At 39.4% G+C, this 21652-nt stretch overlaps 1 protein-coding gene across 1 annotated transcript in view; it reads right to left on the bottom strand.

The window, feature by feature from the left end:
• The window catches only part of LOC103779477 (disheveled-associated activator of morphogenesis 2-like), a gene marked incomplete at both ends in the record, with an annotated part of 30663 nt that extends 16691 nt beyond the window's left edge, over positions 1–13972 (bottom strand). The window contains 3 exons of the mRNA XM_008947102.1: positions 396–729; positions 7382–7476; positions 13898–13972. Coding sequence (XP_008945350.1) covers positions 396–729; positions 7382–7476; positions 13898–13972 — 504 coding nt within the window. The remainder of the gene's footprint in view (positions 1–395; positions 730–7381; positions 7477–13897) is intronic.
• Positions 13973–21652: the final 7680 nt, after the last annotated feature.

Below are 21652 nucleotides of genomic sequence, written 5' to 3'. Positions count from 1 at the left end.
ATCATTGTCACCCCAGAAATGCCATCAGGTTAGAGTATGAACAGATTTTTTTGTTAGACTTAGGTTAATGGTTGGATGCGATGACCTTAAAGATCTTTTCCAATCCAAATGATTCCATGATTAACAGCTTGTGTTTAACAAACACACATTTTCAGGTAAAATACAGGGGATTTTAAGTTAGTATCAATGGCAAGAAATCAGGTCTGGGAAAAAAAAAAAAAACAAACAAACAACAAAAATGCTGATAATCTATTTGAGGACGTATCCTTCCAACAACAAAGTGAGAAATATTGCTTTTCTACTCCCTAGCAAGTTTGCACTACATGCACTGTAAAAATCACTCCCTGCAGAGATTCATCATTCTGGGTAATTCAGGCAAAGTATCCTCCTTGTACCTGGAATCTTGTCCTTTCTGCAGCATAGACTTGGTAGTGAAGCATGGCTTGCAAGACTTTCTTGTGACCATCTGGTACCAAGCAGACGGCCCCTAGGATCTCCAGCACAGCAATCTTGGTCTTAATGTTCTCAGTCCGTAAGCTCTGGGAGATGATGTTGATACTCTCTGGGTGAGCCAGGACGTGAGCCCGTCCCTGGGAGTTGTTCATCAGTGCCTTGATACACCCTATAACGGATGTGTGGATTCGGCTCTCTGAGGTCTCGTAGTCCATACTCTTCAGGAAGTTCAGCAAACAGCTCAGGCCATCCAGCTCAATAAATCTGGTCACAAACCTGGAAAACAAAACCACAAACCAAACCACAAACCAATCAGGTAGGAAAAATAACAAAAGCAGACCAAAGACAATTTATTCAAAAGATAGCATATTATTCAATCCTGCATCTGTAAAAGCAGGCTACTTTTTAGTGTAAAGTTCACAGAATGATTCCCAGGTATTTAAGAAAAACAAAACAAAACAAAAAGAGAGTAAACAGAGTAGCTAATAACAGCATGGCACACAGTTTCAGGGTAATTATATTCTACCACCTTATGACCCCACTGTTGGTTGGGTCACTGTGTTCTTTGTTGCAGTTACCACCAAACCCCTGCTGTGGTCCACCCCAATAGCTGTCACATTTTCAAGGCTGAATGGATTCTTTCAAATTGTTCTGCATTACATAGATGTTAATACACACAAGATACATTTTCATACAGATTCATCACCACACTTCTAATTATGAGTGTAGATTATCTCAAAAACCACTTTTAGACTTATGTCAAACTTTTAGTCAATACTATTTATAAGCTTCCATCTCCAGGAGCTGGGTACACTGGTGGAGGCAAATTCATAACCACTGTGTCTCTCAGCTGTACTGACTTCATACTCTGATCATGTGATATATGTATAGGAACATATTATACTTAAAAGGGACATGTTCTTCAGCAAAAGGCAAAGCTAACATAATGGTGTTGGCTGCATTTTTGAGGATTTGATTGTTTTTAGCCTGAGGAGGTATATTAAGGATGGAACAAGTCCATGGTCAGCCTGCAATAGCAAAATGTACAGTAAAACCATCATAAATATAGAAAATACAGAATTAATCCATTACCAAATGACACATCGAGGAGTGACCCTATAGTAGGACAGGTTTATTTTGACTACTGAGATTACTAAATTTCTGTTTCTACTCTATTCTACCACAAAATTTGCCTTTCTTCAGGTTAAAATTATGGCAACCGAGGATGAAAACAACATAAAAGAAAGTCCTTTAAAAGGTTTAAGTTTTTATTGCAATCCAGGGTTAAAAAATCCAGTTGGGTCAAACTAGACTTCTAGACAAATCAATAGAAAAGGATGGAATTCTGTAAGTTAGGTCAAACCAACCATTCTAGTAATGTTTCTTTTGGAATTCCTAGGCTTAAAACTGGGGATTTCAAGATATGAAAAGGGCTAGAAATAATTTCTCTAGATTGCTTTGTTTGCCTCCTGCCTCCTGTAACAGGTCATTCAGGTAGGTGCACTTTTTTAGAATGTCTGAATGCAAACTCATGTGAATTCCATTTGAATTTTCAGTCCACCAAAATGTACACCAACAGTAATATATCCATAAACATGCTCTAAACTGCATAATGTAGAAAGAGATCTCAAATGAAAGAAAAGATTGTTATCAATTGCCACTTACATAACAAATTTTAAATACCAAAAGTCTGTGTCATTGTGCTCTTACCCAGGCCCTCTTTCTCCCTGTTGGGTACATACTTCCTAATGCATTGTCTTACTTTTTTTCTGTCCTTAAGTGTGATCTTGTTCCTAGTATGCATCAGTGACAGAAGGACCATACTGAAAGACTGAATTTCACTGGTCTCCTCTGTTCATGTCTCTGCACCAGCAAGACAAACCAGAGCCATATTTATATATCTCCTGCATAATATGGACTTGACATATGTATAGTATTCTGGTGGTTACACCCCACACCACACAGGAATTTTCAGGGTCTACATGAAAGTTATGCTTACTATGCTGTTAGATTTGCCAGTTTTCAGCTTACTTGGGTCAGCAGTATGACCATAAACATGGCAAAGCCTGGTGCTTTCAACAAAGTTTCAGTCTGAGGTTTGGGTTTTGTTCAAAACTGAATTTCAAAGTGAGTACCAGAGTCAGGGCAAGCACACACAGGAACACGTGTGTACCAAAAATGAAAACAAGATTGAGTTGAACCCTGCTAAGACAATCTGCCAAGTCCCACACAAATCTGATTGCCCATTCTTTGGATGCATCATCTTGTCTACCCTCACACACCAGGAGCAAAAGCCCCTCTGCCTCCAGGACAGAGAGTGGGATCAACATTGTGCACCAGGAATTTGCTAAGTCACTCAAAGCAGTTTATTATTTAAACTGATTACAGAAAGATTAAAACTTGTCTCAGTTTCTGTAATGCATTTAGCTGCTAGCATGCCAAAGAAGACTAAAATAAACGCATTCATGTTTTAGTTGCTGCTAAGGATGTATTTGGAACCAAAATAAGCATAAATGCAACATGTTGCCAAACAACGTGATGCCAATGACTTCTGAGCATTTCTCTAACTATGGGCCTAAAGAGCAGAGTTGCTCCTTGCCTCGACTGTGGAAGGACTAGCTTAAATTCTCCTTCTCCTCCTCACCTCCAAAGTTCAGTTCCATGAATCCATCTTACACCTTAGCTACCCCCTCTGTCTTTTGGGGAAGGGAAAAAAAATAAAATTAAAAAAAAAAAGTGTTTTGGTTTTGCTTTTCAGTTGTAGGGCTGAGGGAAGACTTAAGATGGATACCTTTCTGAAGATAGGGAGCTCAAGTGGCAAAAGAAAACATCTTGAAGATGCAGCTGAACAAAGGGTCACTTAAACATGCTTTTGGATGGAACACCTGGTTTTATGACAAGCATACAAGGCACTACAGCCTTCATGTACTACTTTAGCCTGCTCTGATGACCACGTGAAAAAAAATGGTAAATGCACAAAAGTCACATTGTCTCAATTAAATGCAGTCCCTCACTGAATTCACTGGCAGAGCCATTTTTCTAGGACTGTTTGGATGAGGTCATTCCAAAAAAAGACGCATGTGCAGGAAAGCGGTGTGTGTCACAGACCTTGATTAATGACATAATTTAAAACAATGTTGGGATTTTTCTGTACTCTTCCTAGTCCAGAGGGCAAACAGTAAGCTGCATTACTCAAAAGGGAGGAAAACCAAGTACCCTCCAATTTCAGCTGACATCAGAAGCAGGAATAAAATTATTTTCACCTTCTTTTTCCAAAACACTTAGTTCCCTACTCTTCAGAAAAGCCAGAAATCATACAAAGGGGAGACAAAGATATTGCAGCAGCAGTTTCTGGGCCAACAGACTTTATGTGTGCAAATGTCTTTACAGGAGAGAAAGAGTGGGAGTTTAGCTGACAGGTTGAGAGACATAATCCTCACACTAGTGTTTGTGCATTGGTAAGCAGCTAAGCAGTGGTGTAGGGGTGTGTGTGTGCAAAACCAAACCCATTTTATACAAATAAAGTACCTTCTTCCTCACAATATACACAGAAGTAACTGTCTGCCATCTTATATAGCCTGCATGCTGCAAAGTAAGGTCTTGTTCTAGACTGGAAGGTGTTAAGTTGGGCATATTTGCCAATGCATCCTGGCTAACACATTCAGAAACTCAAGTGTAAATAAAGCAGGGTGTATTTTAATAGGTGCTAAACAAGCAAATTAAAGCCTAACCTCACCTCAGACTCTCACTTGACCAGTTTAGCACATTTTAAAAGGCAGGGCGTCTCTTAGCCTTTCAAGTTTATAGAGAGTGCTGATCAGAGCCAGTTAGCTAGTTCTAATAACAAACCTTTCAGACAAATACAAATTCAACAGCCTAAGAGGTAACAACCTACCAATAGATTCCAAGTGCAAATGGGGGACAGCCTCCCTGTGAGACTTGATCCAGCTCAGGAAAGACAGAAAGATCATATGCTGTGGGTGTGAAGAGAGCAGGATGTTCCCACCCTGTTAAGAGCCAAAGCTACCCCTCCTTGCAGTGTCAGTTATTGAATCAGGGGGTACACATATTCCTGACAACTACTGAATGGCTGAAAAATTCACCAAAATGGGTTTTGCTTGCTGGATGCATAAATGATCATCTCCGGTGTGCACCTGAACGCAACAGGGCTAAATCAAACCAAAATAGCTGGAGGTAAATTTTAATTCAAAAAAAGGAGAAAAGCAGACAGAAAAGGGGGGTTAATGATGATTCAGATTAAAAGAGGTATTTTTCTGGGGTTCCAAAAAGTGATCTTTTCTGGCCTCTCATCATTTTTTATTTTTGCTGCAATTCTGAGTTTCCATTTTTGAGCACTAAAATACCAGAAGAAAAGCTCCTTTCTCACTGCTTCTGTCCAACAGTTTGTCATCACACTTGTTTATAGTCATAAGTTCTTACAAACCTAAAAGAAAATGTGTTTCCCTACAGGACGTAGATGTGAGTGTTTTGTTCTTTAAGTCTGTGTTTGTTCCTGCATGCTGGGACGTAACCTGGCTTTATTATTTCAGGGTAGCTCTTAAATACAACAACAACATGCACTTGCTTAAAAGGGAGCCAACTAGCTGCTCAGGGATGCTTCTATCACCCTTTCTCCAAGGAGGAGAGGAACTTGAGTTTGGGTAGGTCTGCTTCAGTATTTGTTGCTGTTAGAATTGGTGGGTTGGAATAGAGGCACGAGTTAGTATCATTACTCTACATTTGCTGCTAAAAGAGACACAGTCCTACAGTAAAATAAAACTCAGAGCCAAACACATGCATTTTTCTTCTTTTGATCCATCTACATCAGAGAATGCAAGCTGAGGAGCTATTGGTAGGCTGTCAGAGCCCCTGTGTGCCTTTACCATCACAAATAGATTCCAGACAGTTCATCCTGTATGAATTTAGGTCTCTATTTTCTTCAGAGGCCTGATGAACAGAAGTGGCAAGGAAAATAGGATTTGATGTCCAAATTCAACTAGAAAGACTAGTATTTTGAAGGCTTGGGTATCACACTGCTTATAAGAGGGATTTGAAGGAGCCAAGGGCCTCTCTACTGCAACCTTTCCATCAAGAAGAAATTGGCTTGTTGATCAGGCATTGGCACAGAGCCCATTTGGCAGCTAACGAATTGAGTTGCTGGAAATTAGTTGAGACATAGGACTTAACTCAAAATTTGGCTTGGCTTAACTATTGAAAAAAAAAAAAAGCAAGCCCCATAACCATAGCCAGTGATTTAGAAGAGAACACTTTATAGGGCAGCCCATAGATGCTTGTACTGAAGCTTGTTAGGGTTATTATAAACAGATGAAGGAACGGGCTGTTGTCAAGGGGATCGAGCAGAAGCAATATAGGTCTGAGAAGGAAAACCTGGCAAGGCTTTGTGCAAAAGACACTTCTCTTTCTTCTTTTCTGTTGCCTTGCTCTCAATAAGGAGGCCAGGCTGTCCCATTCAAAATGACAGAGTTTGGCCACCAAAGTGTTGCAGCAGGACACAGCTGAGAGGTCATACTGCCGTGGCTATGCTCAATGAAAACGATCACTTTCACAAGAGTGAAAGCTTCAGACCAGCTCCACACTAATTTAATAGATTTGTTACACCAAGTCTCATTAGCACAGGACTTGGGTTTAAAATCCTTGTGAGAGCTAGGAGTTTGGCAGTTGTCTTAGCTTCCATTTTAACATAAAGTCCAGCTGCATTTTACTGTGTTCTCTGCTTTAGGACAGTGGTAGACAGGATCAAGCAGTCACTTACACCCTTGGGCTAGGTCTCAATATAGGCCACTGTTTCTCCACCTCATGTTAAAAGCACTCATGCTACCCACATGCTAAAGTTACCAAAGCCTTATGAATATTCATGCCTCAGAGAAGCATCAGAATCTGGCTTTGTGCTCTCCTACAGGAGGTAAAAACCTGAGGTTTAAGCTGAGGTGTTCTAGTTCATGCCTGCCATGAGGTGAGAGGCTGCACATGGTCAACTTTTCAAACATCACGAAGGGGAGGAGAACAATCAGCACTTAGCTCTGCAAAAAGTCAACATAACTGCAATCCAAATTCTTTGAGATAATTTTTAGGCTTGTTTTTATTTAATTTGGTTAGGCTCCCCCCCACAAAAAAAAACCCAAACAAGCAAGCAAAACCAAGAAAATCCACCTATTTGCTTAGACATTACTGAGGTTCTCTGAAACGACTTCAGTATAGTGTGGATGTAAATGAATTTGGCCTATTTTGGGCCCAATACCAAGATATTCAGAAACTTGTTGACCAAGCATTTCCTAGGATTGTATCAGTTATAGTTACTGCTTCAGCACAATGATCTTCTAAGTGTTAAATGGAAAGGTTTCTATGCTAGTTTGTTATTGTTCAGAGCTTTGTTCCCAGAAAAACAAAGATGACCTTACCCTCAAAGACACAGTACACAATAAAGTGCCTTAACATTTCTCTATGCCACAGTTACAGATAGAATAGGACGAATGCCAAACCAGGTGATGTCAGATGGATTAGCTGCTTTGTACCAAGCAGTTCACATTACTTAAAGATAAAGGGAAGTCTGAATTCAAAGTTCAGAGTAGAGGCTGACATTTTGCCCAACACGAATCAAACTCCATGGGCTGTTCAGGGGGCTATGAAGTCTACAACCTGATCTTCATAGTCATTACCTGTGTTTACACTGGTGTTTCACAGCAGACTTCGTATTTTATTTTCCTGAAGCTATATGCGTCAGGCTTAGTTTGTCCTCTCAACTAGGCAGGTTCAGATCATGGACTGTAAGGCTCTTTGTGGATTGTCTGAAGTATCAGAGAAGCTTGTGTGAGGTAAGACAAAGAGGTTTCTGTCCTTGCTACTCTTCCCTGTGTCACATTTGACCATAGGGAGGCAGTGAATTGTGGTGAAAGATGAACAACATTACCTCATGGGCTGAGTCCGCAGAGCTGTCTTCAAGTCTTCAACTATTTTATTTTTCATCTCTGTTTCTTCTTCATCGAAAGCATACAGAGTCTGCATCTGTTCAGAAAAGAAGATGACAATCAGGAAAGCTTGGGCTGCCTGGAATTATGAAAAACAACTATTCCATCAACCCATGCAGAGGTGCCTGCTGACCTCTCACCAGGAAAGCAGCGTCTCAGCTACAAAACTGAATCCAGATGAGGCTGCTCATGTGGACTGGCAGCAGCACACTGCTTTGCCACACTGGCTAAACTAGGATTCTCAGATTACCCCCAAAAATCATACTTGCCAGAATGCCCTCAGAAAACTGTACTTAATTTGGAACAGTGATGTGCTGTGGTGATCTATGGATATGTGAGGCAAAGTTCGTAGGAGGAGGTGATATCTTTTATTAGACTGACATAGCTTGAGGACTTTGGGGGAGGGGGAAAACAAAAAGAATAAAAACCCACCAGGTTTCTGTGTCAGGTTTCAAAGCATAAAAATGTTTTCTTCAAGTGACTAAACAGCCTGCAATTCCCTTGAATTACAGTTTGTTTATGTACAAGTTTAACTTTTCTTCCCCACGCCAAGTACATCACCTGTTTTAAGATACTGATTTTTGCTATATGCTTTGTCCTTGCTAATTAGGAACATTTACTGCAGAAATCTGGAGCATCATAAATTCCCTGTCTGTTTTTTAACAGGTAAACTGAAGCACGCAGAGACTAAATTTTCCCCCACTATGCAGTCTGAGATAAATAAAGATTGCAGTCAACTTTTGAACTGAAAATGTTGTGTATCACTAAATTATGGTGGGAAATGATGACCAAATTACACACAAAAAATAAGGTTCTCAAAGTCAGACAATGCCATTAAAAAAGTGGTATATCAGGAACTCAGGCTTCTAGACCCACAGTCAGCACCACTACAACTTTGTGATGTGAAGCAGGATTCTTCAAGTGCCCATTGCATGTATCACCCAGGCTCACAAACTCTGTGTGACTTTTTAAAAAGTCAAGATTCAGTGCTGGAAATTCTCAGCCTATAGCTGTGTCTTCTTAGTCCCTGTAATTGTAAAACGGAGAGGATAAATGACTCTCTTGTTGGCAGGACTACCTGGGGATACCACTCAGTGCTATCTGGAAAGCAGGTCTGCAACCCTTCTCAAGTGAATAACCCAATTAAACTAGTATCATCTATAAGATCCCTGATATTATACCTCTCTGTGGTGGCATCTGAGTAGCTACAATTATTGCCCATTACAGCAAAATACCGAAGTCTTTATTTTAGTGTTCAGCAAGCACCAAAGAAAACCTCCCTCTCCCTACAACTTCCTTTAGCCCTCCCCACTGCCACCAGCCCAACACCTCACTTCCCTTGGAGGTAACTCCCGTGTTGCTTGCTCTGCAAACCGTGTGGTGCCAACACGTGTTGGATCCCGAGGGTGGTCACCTGGCTACATGCCGCTGCTGTCTTATGCTGAGCAGCTGGCACGGGGAGATGTGTTTAACTCTAGGGGTCCTCTCTCTGATCCACGCTAAAGTCAAATTCACTCAGTAACAGAGCAAGCTATTTCCTGCCCTAATGGAATGACAGAGCGCTACTGATGGAAAATGAGCTGAGGATGTTTTATCTTTTGCCAGCATCCCCCGACAGCCAGAAACATAAATTGAAATGCTTAAGCCAAGCCATATATGATCCCCCTCTTTGAAAAATAAACAGAAATCCTGAACAGGCATTATGGAATCTCAATGGTAGAGTCCTAGGGTGTGATTTGGGGCTCGATTTGTGTTTTCTTGGGTGACAGCCCATCTGGTCATCTTTCCTTTGGCCCATAAATGCTCCTTTAAAAAGCTCCCATTCCTCCGACAGCTTAATTTCTCCTCTGAGCCATTGTGGGGGGAAAGCAAATGGATGGTAGGAAGGTGTTCAACAGTATTTCGTTCAGAGTGAAAAAGGTCCCTTTCCAAATGAAACAAATACAAATAATCCTGCCTTTACAACAGAGGGTGATTATAGAAAACCCCTTTTCTAAAGCTGCAGGCAGCCAAGAGCCCTTCATTTCTCACTCCTGTGCATGGCCGGGAACTCAAATCCTCACGCCTTCTCTAAAGACAGACCAGTCACGTGCTTGCATTATGAAATAGCTTTCTCTGTAAGAGTTACAGAAAACATAACTATCCCTGGGAGACAGAGGGGAGGGAACTGCCATTATTTGGGGCTGGATTTCATTAATGTGGCTGGCTGATGAATTGCCTTCCTGAAGTACAAACTGCACTCGAGGACTAATGTCTGCTGTGCAGAGGATGCAGCTAGTGACTATCAGTTAACCAAACATACTAGGGAGAGGAAGTAAAGTACTGCCAGATTCTTATCTACTCCCTAAAAAGTAGTACACATGTAAGCACATTTTGCACACTTGAAGTTTCCCAGATTATATTCATCCCCCAGGAAAGCAGCACATCTAGTTATTTTATTTACCAGTTTGTGAAAATTCACAAGTTTGTGAACACCATAGTTCACATTGAACTTTACGTGTAAAACTCCAGGTAGTCCAAGAAATTACTTTTGAAAATTTGGCTCCATTTAAAATGAAATATTTTAGATTTATTAAAAGCACAGATTAATTTCCACAATTTATCTTGATGGCTAATTATTGCCCTAAACTGTTGGGAAGGAAAATACAGGACTGTAATGACAGTACATGAGAGAAAGAGAAAAAAAAAGAAAAAAAAAAAACCACAACCAAAAAAAGGGCATGAACTAGAACCAGCAATACACTGTATGATGGACCTAGTTTTACTTAACAGTCTCACACAAATGAAATGAAAAAAAAATAGAAAGATAAAAATAGAATAAAGTGAAAATGTAATCTGAAGGTTCTGATTTCTCGTTAGGGTCTAAGCTCAAAATCTAAAATCATAAGTAACAAATTGTTATCATTACTGAATACACTTCCAGTTCATATAAAAGATACAAGTAAAATTAAAATCAGAATTTTATATTAAAAAAAAAATCATATTCCACACTTCCTATGACACACCTGGGCAATACTACTTTAAAACATTTCTTCAAAGAAAAAGTCAGTTGAAATTCAAGGTGTACCACCTCTCTAAATATGTTAAGGATGAACAAAGAGAATAAACCATGATTCATAAACTACAAATAGATGTAGTGTAAGAAAACACTATACTTTTAAGCAAATACATTTAAAGCAACGCAGATGTCACCTAACCCAGATGGAGGAGAGAGTTACCATCCACCTGCTAAATTTTGCTGAAAGATTTCCATTTTTAATGTCCTGTGAAGCTGCTCTGAATGAATTCTTTCTTAGTCAAGGAAAAGGGCCTGGTTACAGCCACATTTATTAACCCTGACCCCTGTCTCACACTCTTGACCTGGCCATGTCTCCAGAAAAGCTGGATCTGCAATGGCCGTTCACCTGAAAGTCCCTCTGTGGAAATGAGTGCACAGCCAAGCTCATAAAAGCAACATGGTGCTGTCAGAAGTTCTTCTGCCCAGTCAGGTGAGGGCTGTGTTTATTTGTGCTGCCAAGCAGACAGTACTGTGGGGTGAGGAGGGCAGGAGGAGCACAGGGAGGCTCCTCTGCCTGTGATATTAACAGGGCAGCTGCTCCATCTTGAAGAAAAGAAGTTTTGTGTGTTGATGAATCAGCAGAACGTGACAATGACCTTGATAATGGCAATGGCCTCTAATTGTGGGCACGCAACCACAATCAGTATTATTTATAGCATGCAGACATCAGAGGACTGGGCAAAATTTGGAGTCTTCTCTTTCTAAATCAGACATCATTAGCAGCTGTCCCTTTCTCTTAAGGATTGGTCTAGAAGAGAGTCTACCAATGATCTACTTGGCCCCTTCCTTTCAGCAAGGCTACCTAAAGGATGGGACAGTCCCTCCACAGGAACTGCACGCTACAGACTAGTGAAGAGATCCAGTTTTTACTGTGATACACTCTTGTGAGAGGTTTGTTTAAAAGCTATTAAAATCTAAAAAGTCACAGTGAGAGAAACAATTGTGGGAACAGAAGTGTGCCTAGAATGCGTGGCTTTTTGAACTGGATCAGGAATCTGTGACCTAAAATGCTTCCTAAAGTAGTGGTCTAGGGTTACAAGTAGGGAATGTCAAACATGTCAAGAATCACCACATTGCTCTCAAGCGTAATCTACGAGGGGCAGATATGATGAGTAGCACTGCAGCAGATCTTCTGAGAAAATAATCCTTGAGTACAGGGGTCCTGGCCTGCTGAAATCCACAGAAAGATACTCAACGATATCAGCAGGATAAAGGTGCCAGTTCCATTTTATCAGCAGGTAGGAAGAACTTTTTTATCCACACTAATATATAAAAAAGAACTTCATAATTAAACAAAAGGATATAAAAAAAGACAATGAAAGCCACATGTAAAAAGTTTGTTAGGCACTCAATTCACAGGAGATGCAAAGATTAATTTTTTTTAAAAACAAAAACAGGACTTAAGGCATTTTAAACTAACACATCTATGATTATTGCTACCATTTCAACTCTAATGTAGTATTTCTAATTAGAATATTGCAATTCATGATAGTGCTCAAGAGACAAACTGAAATAGACTAAACAGTGTCAGGAAGCAACATGAAACATGTTTTTCTTTTACCGCTTCTGAGCCAGCTCCACTTGGATGCAGTTTTTAAAAAAAATAAAATTAAAAACCTCACCACTAAATTTAGGACTGAGATTATAAGGGACCCAAAATAACCACTTGGAAGTGAAGAATCTCAGAGGTCTAAATAATAATGAATAGAACATGTATTTTAAGGTTTATTGGAGCTAGTTCTCAGCTGTATTACTCAAGTTTTCCGCTGATACAATTCCTATGAAATCAAATCAACTGAGTTTCACCTGCCTACAAGTGAAGCAACTAAGTGGTAAATCAGAAGCAGGGGTTTTAACCCCAGCGTGTCTTCTCAATACTTCAAGCATAAGACTATATCATGAGGCTTGAAGTCAAATAAGAGGTTATCAATCATGCAGTGCTGAGGCATGCAAACAACATTACTGAGGCCGGTGTTTATTGGTGCTCTTAAAACATGTTTAAAATTAGAAACATAGTCCAAAACATAGTCTCATTCCATGGAACTGCTCCAGATTTAAAATAGTGGCGTGTACATATTCATTCCAGGTTTACATCAAGATCATTTAAAGACTAATCCAAAAGTCCCTGAAATCAATGGAAAAACTTTCAGGCCTTGGATCAACTCCTACCAGAAGTATTTGGCTCGGTGACATTGCAAGGTTTCATACTTATTTTTTTTCCTTAATGGCCCTTGTAGAGCAAATCTGTTCAGCCAGGAAATCAAAGCACAGTGCCATGCCAGCCACAAAAGCTCAATCTCTTTTTTCAAAACAAATCTGTATTCTGCCTATTCCATTACTCTGCCCAAGAAAATCTGGCATGAAGGTGATCACTTTGTTTACTCATGACTCACAGTAGAAAGCAGTTTTTCTTTTATCCTCTTACAGTGAGTTACAACAACTTGTAAATCCTTATTTTGTTTTTACTAAGCAAGACACATTTCATCATGAGAAATGCATTAGTATTGACAAATTTATCATTCATTAAGTCATTATTTTAATGAATTACTTTATACCTCATAACTACGATACAAAAGGTAGAGAGAAGCCTTTAGAAAAGAAACATTAAAGCATAAGTAAACAAGTTGTGCTACCTAAGATGTTAGGAACAGAATTCTATCACCACTTCTGCACAACTGTCAAAAAAAGCCAAGTAGACATCATTGCACATGAATAACTGGAGGCAAAATTTGACTATAAAATCAGGAAAAGGATCAAATTTCAAAATATAAAATCTACCATATGAAAGGAGATCAGTGGACACTACATAGAGGTGTTCTGCTTCTGCTGGTGATGCTTCAGAGGAAGGGACATATACAGCTATTGAACAAGGACAATTAAAATTTTTTCCTCAAAATATTGTTGGGTTGTATCTAATGCCTAAGCTGTTGCAGCCTTATGTTCCTTTATTTATCTGCTCTTACATAAGTGAATATTACCTCACATAAACATTACCTCACCTTTTCTTTAATTCTTCTACTAAAATAATAACCCCACTGTTATTTTGTAATTAACTAAAAATCAACTTGGAAACACACAACAAAGCAAAACGTTACCTAATTTTAAAATAGTTGTTTTTCTGATTCATCAGATAATCCCTTTAATTTTCATTCCAGAATCTAAATTGATTGCCTTCAGTATTCTGCATTGTAGAAGTAAAAACTGGAAATGCTTATGTTGCCTTCTACTCTATTCTTCTAGAGCAGAGATCTTTCTTAACACACCTTCATGCCTTCTTTCAGAAGTCCTACTTTAAATCAGCCATTCATTTGGGCTAACATTCTCCTTTGGAGACTTCTCCCTAAAGAAACACATTTCTGTGACAGGAAATATTCCCTGCTTTGCAGGAGAGGTAACTTACTGCTGCCATGGAATTGATGCGATCAATGTAGTAATCTGGCCAACTGGTAGCAAGCTTATTAGGATCTTCTTGTTCCTGAAACAGAAAGTTAAACAACATCATGACAGGAGCCTTTACAGGATGCAAAGCCACTGTAGAACCACCTGGGTTTCTTTACTTCACTGCTCTCTCTTGTGGTCCCTCCCCTGATATTCTTGTATAATGCACATAGACGTGTGGCGTTTATTACAAACATTTCTGAGTGTGATGTTAGCACTGTCACCACAGTGTGTCAGATAAGAAGAATTCCCTCCATCTAAGGTTATTAAACTCAAAATAATAAAGTTTGGTGGAGACACGGTTATCTTTGGCATCTAAGCAGCAAACCTTAAACAAGTTATGGTTCCAAGTAGAAGGACAGACCATTTACAGATAATAGGTTTACACATTGTAGCTTTATACTGAGAGATCTTATAAATTATTTTTCTTCTTTACTGCTAGAGCAATGGAGGGATTCACCAACAAAGGGGTTTAACATCTGCTGTGGAGGAAAAAAAAGTCAAGGAACCTGAAAAGAAGCCAAAAGACGGCCTCATTTTGATGAGATATCCAAGAAGAGGTTTAGACTGGACTCTTTACTGCTAGAGCAATGGAGGGATTCACCAACAAAGGGGTTTAACATCTGCTATGGAGGAAAAAAAAAGTCAAGCAACCTGAAAAGAAGCCAAAAGACTGCCTCATTTTGATGTGATATCCAAGAAGAGGCTTAGACTGGACATTAGGAAGCATTTTGTTACTGAGAGGGTGGTCAAACACTCGAACAGGCTTTCTAGAGAGGAGGTCAATGCCCCAAGCCTGTCAGTGCTTAAGAGGCATTTGGACAATGCTGTTAACAACCTGCTTTAACTTTTGGCCAGCCCTGAATTGCTCAGGCAGTTGAACTAGATGGTCCCTGTAGGTCTCTTTCAACTGAAATAGTCTATTCTATTCTAAAAAAGTCAAGAACAACCTCCAAACATCCAAAGGAATAGAACAGTATCCCCTCAGTTACAGTAGAAGCAGTATTAATTCTATTATATAGATATGTTCTATCCCTACCTCCCAAATATCTGCCTGAAATCATCTTCACTAGACTAAACTCAACCAAACTCAACTTCTAAAAGACCTACCCCTACTCAGGAATCAGTTCTTCCTTGTTCCTTGGCTGCTTAGTGGAAATTAGATTTTATTCCAATGGGTCTATTCATTTCTAGAAAAGTCACTGGCAAAGTGAGGATTGATTTCTAGGATCCTAATCTCCTATTAGAAACTACATATAACTCATACTAAGAATTCTGGTGTATAATAGGAGATGGAACCACTAGATTCATCCCAGGAATGTCCAAAGATCTGTAAAAACTGTGTGGAACTCACCAATGCTGTCTGTGTAGGCATGTTTACTCATACTAGAAAAGTTACTTTGAAAGATACAGAGAACAGTATTAAATGTGTAGGTTTATCAGAGTGAGTACCTCAGCTATTCAAGAACTGTTTAGTTTAAAGATCAGAAATAACTCTACGTGCTCAGTGATGAGCCACACTTAGAAAACACCTTACTACCTGCAAGGTTCCTGCCAGGCTATGTACTAACACATGGCAGCAATTCTGCACAAATCAAAATCTTTGTATTTAGAATCAAACCCAAAATCATGACTGAAATTTGAATCTTTCCTTCCTTTGTCTTCATTCCACTGGTCTTTCAACATGTAAACGAAAGGATTATCTCCATTCACAATACTGACAAAACAGTATTCCCACCTGGCAAAGGACTGCAGTACAGACACATCCTAGACAGATCACAACCTTTTATTCAGCCCTTGCATCCAACTGAACAATTAAGAAAGCAGAAGATTTAAACGAAGCATCATGCAGTTTTCTACTGCTGTATGGAAAGTATGGGAGGCTGGCAAAGTGGCAAGAGATACCAATGAAATCCACAGTTGCTGTGCACCCACCACCTCACAATTATAAATGGTGCAATTATGAACAAAGTGATCTTTCTCAGACTGAGTTCTGCTGCTTTTCCTTTCTTCCTTCGCCTGACCACACTCAGCTGGAAGCTGATGGACCCAAATCCATGTCAAATGGCACATTACAGAACTCTGCAGCTCCCTACTGACAGCCAGTTAGAATTGGCATGCCACATGTCTTTGAAAGACTGACTTTTGCTGCCCCTTTTCCACACAGAGCACTTAGCAGCAATCATAACCCTGACAATGGTTTCACACTTGGCAGACCTTAACCTCCTGTGCAGAAGTCAAAATGTGACCTTGTTGATGAAAAAAAAACCTAAAACATACGATAGATAAAACCAGCATTATTTTTATAAGATAATCTTATCATCCCCAAAGAGAAGAATAGAGATGGGAGCTAGTCCAGAGGTAGTGAAGGAAGGTCATTCTACAGGGAACCAGGCTGAACCACCAATCTGCAGTGCAAGGTGTGCTCATATGCCCTTCTGAAATGTTTCTCTGCATAGAATTATAGAAGTCCAGGTGACAGCTAAAGTTGTTTGGACAGTACAGATGAGAAGAATATTGTCAGAACATGGAATATGTGTGTTCCCTTTACTTCTCCTGCCCGCATTCTGAAATTCAAGTAAAGAAGCATGTAAATTAAGGATTGTCTGGATCCATGCTTTATAAACCAAAATAAGATACAAACCTTTTTCTGTTTCCTTTATTGGGCAAAAGAAAAAGTGTAACTAACTGCTGGAATGCCACAACTAACCTTTCAAGATGTCTAGTTTAGACATGCAGGCTGGAGAGTATCAGTATACACTAAAAATATTAGAATTCTGAATAATTTTTTACCTGAACACAAACCACTTGAAATTTTACAATCAGAAGGATTGTTAAAGGCTGAGACAACTCTGATTCCCTAAAGTGTAGCTATGTGGTTAGCTTAGCAAATGAGATACAGTCCCTGTTGGATCCTGCTTTTGACCATTCACTGTCCACTACAAATTGGTCTGAACTCTAGGTCTGTCTGTAAGTCTTATGTTTTGGTTCTAATTGGAGTTGAGAGAAAACTGGTTTCAGTGGAACACAGCAAGTTTAAGCTTTTTTCCTAAGTCCAGACCAAAGCTGTACATTGCTGAGATTAAAAATGTTTTAGCAGATACTCATTATCCAATCCCCACTTTCTGAAGTTATTTCAGCCCAGAAATATATCAAGCAGAAAAGTCCACCTAATTTCAGTGGTCCCCCACACTCACTGTTCAGACCTGAATTTTATGACTGTCAATGTGTGGTTCAGTTTACTAGAATAAATGGGATTATGAACTTAAAACCTGACACTCTATTTCCACTACAAAGTCCCAAAAAGCTACTTATACTTAGAATGAACATACAGATTTTTATCCAGCCCCATGAAAACATTAGGTCCACAGTGTTATTTATAACAATCATGGGGGCAAAATTTCTGAAAGAGAAACAAGTTCACACCTGTAGCACCTGAGCCATTTGAAAAAAAAAAAAAAAAAGGAAAAAAATGCACCAACATTTCATTGCCCAAATTATATGAGTTCTGCCCATGGCAAGAAATTGCTGTACCATGTTTTCTCTCAGAATGGGGAAGATAAGTAAAAATTGGAAAGCAGTTAAGGGTGTGGTGTGAGTCTGTGTGGGGGCAATAACACTGCACTGGTGGTTTTGTGGGGTTTTTTTGTTTGTTTGTTTGTTTTTTTGGTTGGTTGGTTTGGTTTGTCTTCAGGGTTTTGACTCTCAAATAAATCCTCAGAGAAAACTGCACAGCAATTTGATAATGACGACAAAATCCTTCTCTTGCTCCAGGAGACACAGAGAAGGGAAAAAAACCAAAACAAAACACGAACCAACTGAAAAATGGAGGCCCTACCACACAAAGCCATATACGTATCAAAAGCTGGAAACAATAACCCATCTGTATAAGGAAAAACATTAGCTGATGGAATCTATTAAAGAAAAGCCTTCTTTTAGCTCCTTGAATAGTGTAAACTTTGCATCAAAAAACAGACGTCTGCCTGTGGAGCTTAGAAGGGGCCGTATCATTCTCCACTGGAGTAACAGCTATGTAACTGCTGTGAAAACAGGATCTTGATACTATACAAGCCACCAGGATAGCCAAGGCTTTATACAGACTTGGCCACTAATTTGGACAGACTCCACGCCTTGGTAGAAAGTGGAATTTATGACTTCATCCCAAACAGGGCTTAATGGATCTCAGCAAATATTTGGACCATCTGAACCAATCAAAATGAAACAATAAAACAAAGGATTGTGTGCACTGCTCAGCTCAGCTGGTCCAGAAAGCTTTTTTGTGAATCCCTGGAGATCTAATCCGTTGGGCAAGATGCTCTCTAGAGAGTAGAGACCTTTAGTGGATGCCCTGTCAGTGTGACAAGTATTTGCAATACAAAGGCTGCCATAACAGACAATCAAGAATTACAGACTACTGCCTTTGTTGCAAAACTTTGTACAAAGAAGTATCACACACTAGTGCTACAGAAGTTATGTGGAAATGCCAGATATCCATGGCTGAGTGGATCATGAAAAATGAAAACTACTGTTTATCTGGGAGATGATTCTTTCAGTCTTGAAAGAAACAGCACAGGGAAAGCTTGAACAGTAACTGCCTGTATTGAAGCTCTGTTGTGGTGAGCACTGGATTTCAGTTTCCAGTGATGACACATTGGTATTTTACTCCAAATGGACCCTAAACAATATTGAGCAGTCCTCTAGAGCACGTCCTAAAAATCTGAGCATGTCAAAGCGTTATTAAATACATCCACAAAATCAGCAACTTTATAAGGCTTCCTTCCTACAGATGGAGACAGGGAAGCATGTATGGTGACATGACAACTAAAACTCATCTAGGAAATCACTGGCACAATTATGAACAGACACTAGTCTGACATTGAATCCAGTGCTCTCTTATTTTCACCAATCATTTATATCAAGTTGTTTTTATGCAATGCAGACAAATCCCAACTTCCTGGGACCAGCAGGTGCTTGGCACCCCTGGGTGTCCAACCATTACATGGACTTTGCCACTACTTGCACATGTTCTGTGGGATAAATTGCCAGGGCTGATGGCTTGTGAAGCCTTCCAACATGAAAACTAAAATTACACTTCCTTGACCAGATGCATCAATACCATACATGTATTTCCTGATGACAATGTTGATGACATTATGGATGTCATACAAGCAGCATGGGTACTATTGGGACAACATCTATTCACTGGCAACTTGACTTCCTTCTCAAATCTATCTCTTCAGAACTGCAGCCAGGTGACCTTGCTGCTTTGCACTGTTCAGAACAGAATGGGAACAAGCCACATTCCTGATGCTGCAAATTGTGGCTTGAAAATCTTTCTTGGGCAAGAAGCCATGATATCATTCATTGAGTTCCTCTCTATATCAGTATAAAAGAGTATGCAAACACAGATAAAGACTATGAAATGAGGCTACCATAACAAATTCCTGTTCCAGCTTGCTCACTCTATTATGCCCAGATGATACATGCTCAGGTTTATACTTGGGTCACCAAGAGTTGCATTTTCTTACAAAAGCCACATTAAGGTTAGTGTGGTTCCTCCTCTCAACAGCCTGCACACATCATTCTAGTACATCACAGAGCTGAAGGACAGGTTATTTTACCTGATGTGAAGCGTCAGCATCATCACACTTCAGAAAATATAAACCATGGAGTTCAAGTCATTGCAAGAAACATATATTTTAAGAAAAAGTGTAATATGTAGTAACACTAAATCCCTGCAGCTATTTTTTTCCTATTTCACATTAAAAAGCAGTGGGAATCGGGATCCTGTTTACAAAAAGCTGGGGATTTTTCTTTTTTTTTAATATTGGTTCACTGAAATTTTAACATGACTGCTGATGAATGTGGTGCTGGATAAATATCTTCTTCTTCCCTTTCACATGCTTCAGAACAACAGCTTAGCTGGTAAAAGGTTCATCTGAGATATGCAGGTTGTAGACTCATGTCCATGTTCTATTTCATAGTGTGTGACCCCTGCTGTCCACATGAATATTCTGGCTACTATAAACAAGGTGGGGTTTATATTTGCTTGGAGGGTGGAAGATGGTTATCACTTGTGCTTCATTTCCCACAAGTGCTGCTCTTCTCCCTCCAGATACTTTAAAAAAGACTCAGCTTACTGCAACATCTGCTCTTAATGCTGAATACAATACAATCTCATAACACCTTGCACTCTACACTGTCAAAGGTCCTTAAAGAAATCCACGTATTAGGTCTTTCAGTTTCTCTTTTAGGGAGATCAGCAGAATCAGGGAAAATGGGATACAGACTATTACACGGTTCCCAGTTACACAGGAAATCTGTAGCACAGCCAAGAATTAAGCCACACTGAAGTTGTACTGCACTCTCATCCAAATCACCATTCTCCCTTTATCTGTGACTGACTTACTGACTTTTCTTCACTTTAAGAAAAAGTTCAGCTTTCAAAAAAACATTTACCCGTTCATTAACACGCTGTCCATCCTATTGGCTATGTCTCACTTCAGAGCAGCCAAAGCTGCATAAATAAAAAGCACTTTCATTAAAAGACACAAAATATGTTTGAACTGCTGTGGGATGAAATACTAATTTAGAAGTGGAACTAAAATACACCTAAGCTTTTCAGACAGTTTACACCTCCAAAAAGCCAACTAGGTCCCAAGAGATGTTAATTTTGAAACAGGACAGGCCATAGGACAGAACCATTCACTAGACAGATGTGGCCACTGCTCCATTTCACAGACTCCATGGTTAGCATTTACACAAATACTCTCAGGATTTTGGGGAGGAAGCTATATCCAAGCCTTTTAAGTACCATTTATCCAGAGTGAGAAAAAGAAACATTACATTTCTCCCTGGAATAAAGCTATTGATGCGCAGATGATAATCCTTCTGCCACAAAAGCAGTCTACTTTATAACTTATTCAATGGGAATATTCATCAATTAACAGTTGAAGAATGCAACTGAGGAGATCTAACTGCCTTTCATAAAGGTCAGATATAGCCATACATGTTTCCAGTTAATTCCACTGAATTATGGCACAGAAATATCTTACCTAACAGACCACAGGGTGGGGAGGTTCTTGTTTTGATTTTTTTTTTTTTTTCTTCATTTAGCCTGATCTCTGTCCTTCTGCTAGTAACTTGACAGACCTAATAATAATCTCTGATGCTGGTTACTAATCAGCCTTTCAAAGGCATAATCAAAGGTTTCATATTATTATTTATGTCACAAAATGCCTTACACTGCCAAACTGTGGAGCTCGCCACAAAAAAAACCATAACAAAGTCTAAAAGCATAAAAGTGAAAAAGGGATAAGTTTATGAAGGATGAGCAATCCTCAGAAATCTTTTCATAATATTGAGGAAAAAAATTCAATGGTGCTGAAATTCATCAGCCTTTAAAAGAAATTTAAATGGACTATCAGTAATTTTTGAAAGATGGTTTGCTCTACCACAGGCTGAAAAGCTTTCCAATAAAGTTAAATATATGCTTTGTTTTGAACTGCTTATTTAATCTATCCCTTTTTTTGCTTCCCAAGCACTTACAGATACAGCAGCTCTGGAAGTTGTGGGTTATATATGAATGTTTTGTCATTTTCAAACTCATTTAATGCTCAAAAGCAGTTTGAATTCATTGCTTCTACTTGGTACCAGTCCAACAGAGATGAAGGCCAGGCTTTTGCCCCTTGCCTTCCAGAAAACATGCCAGGGTCAT

The sequence above is a fragment of the Merops nubicus genome, unplaced genomic scaffold (assembly GCF_000691845.1).
Source record: "Merops nubicus isolate BGI_N331 unplaced genomic scaffold, ASM69184v1 scaffold3029, whole genome shotgun sequence".
Classification (NCBI taxonomy): Eukaryota; Metazoa; Chordata; class Aves; order Coraciiformes; family Meropidae; genus Merops; species Merops nubicus.
The sequence above is the reverse complement of the archived record's forward strand: the minus strand, read 5'-3'. Positions and strand labels throughout refer to the sequence as shown.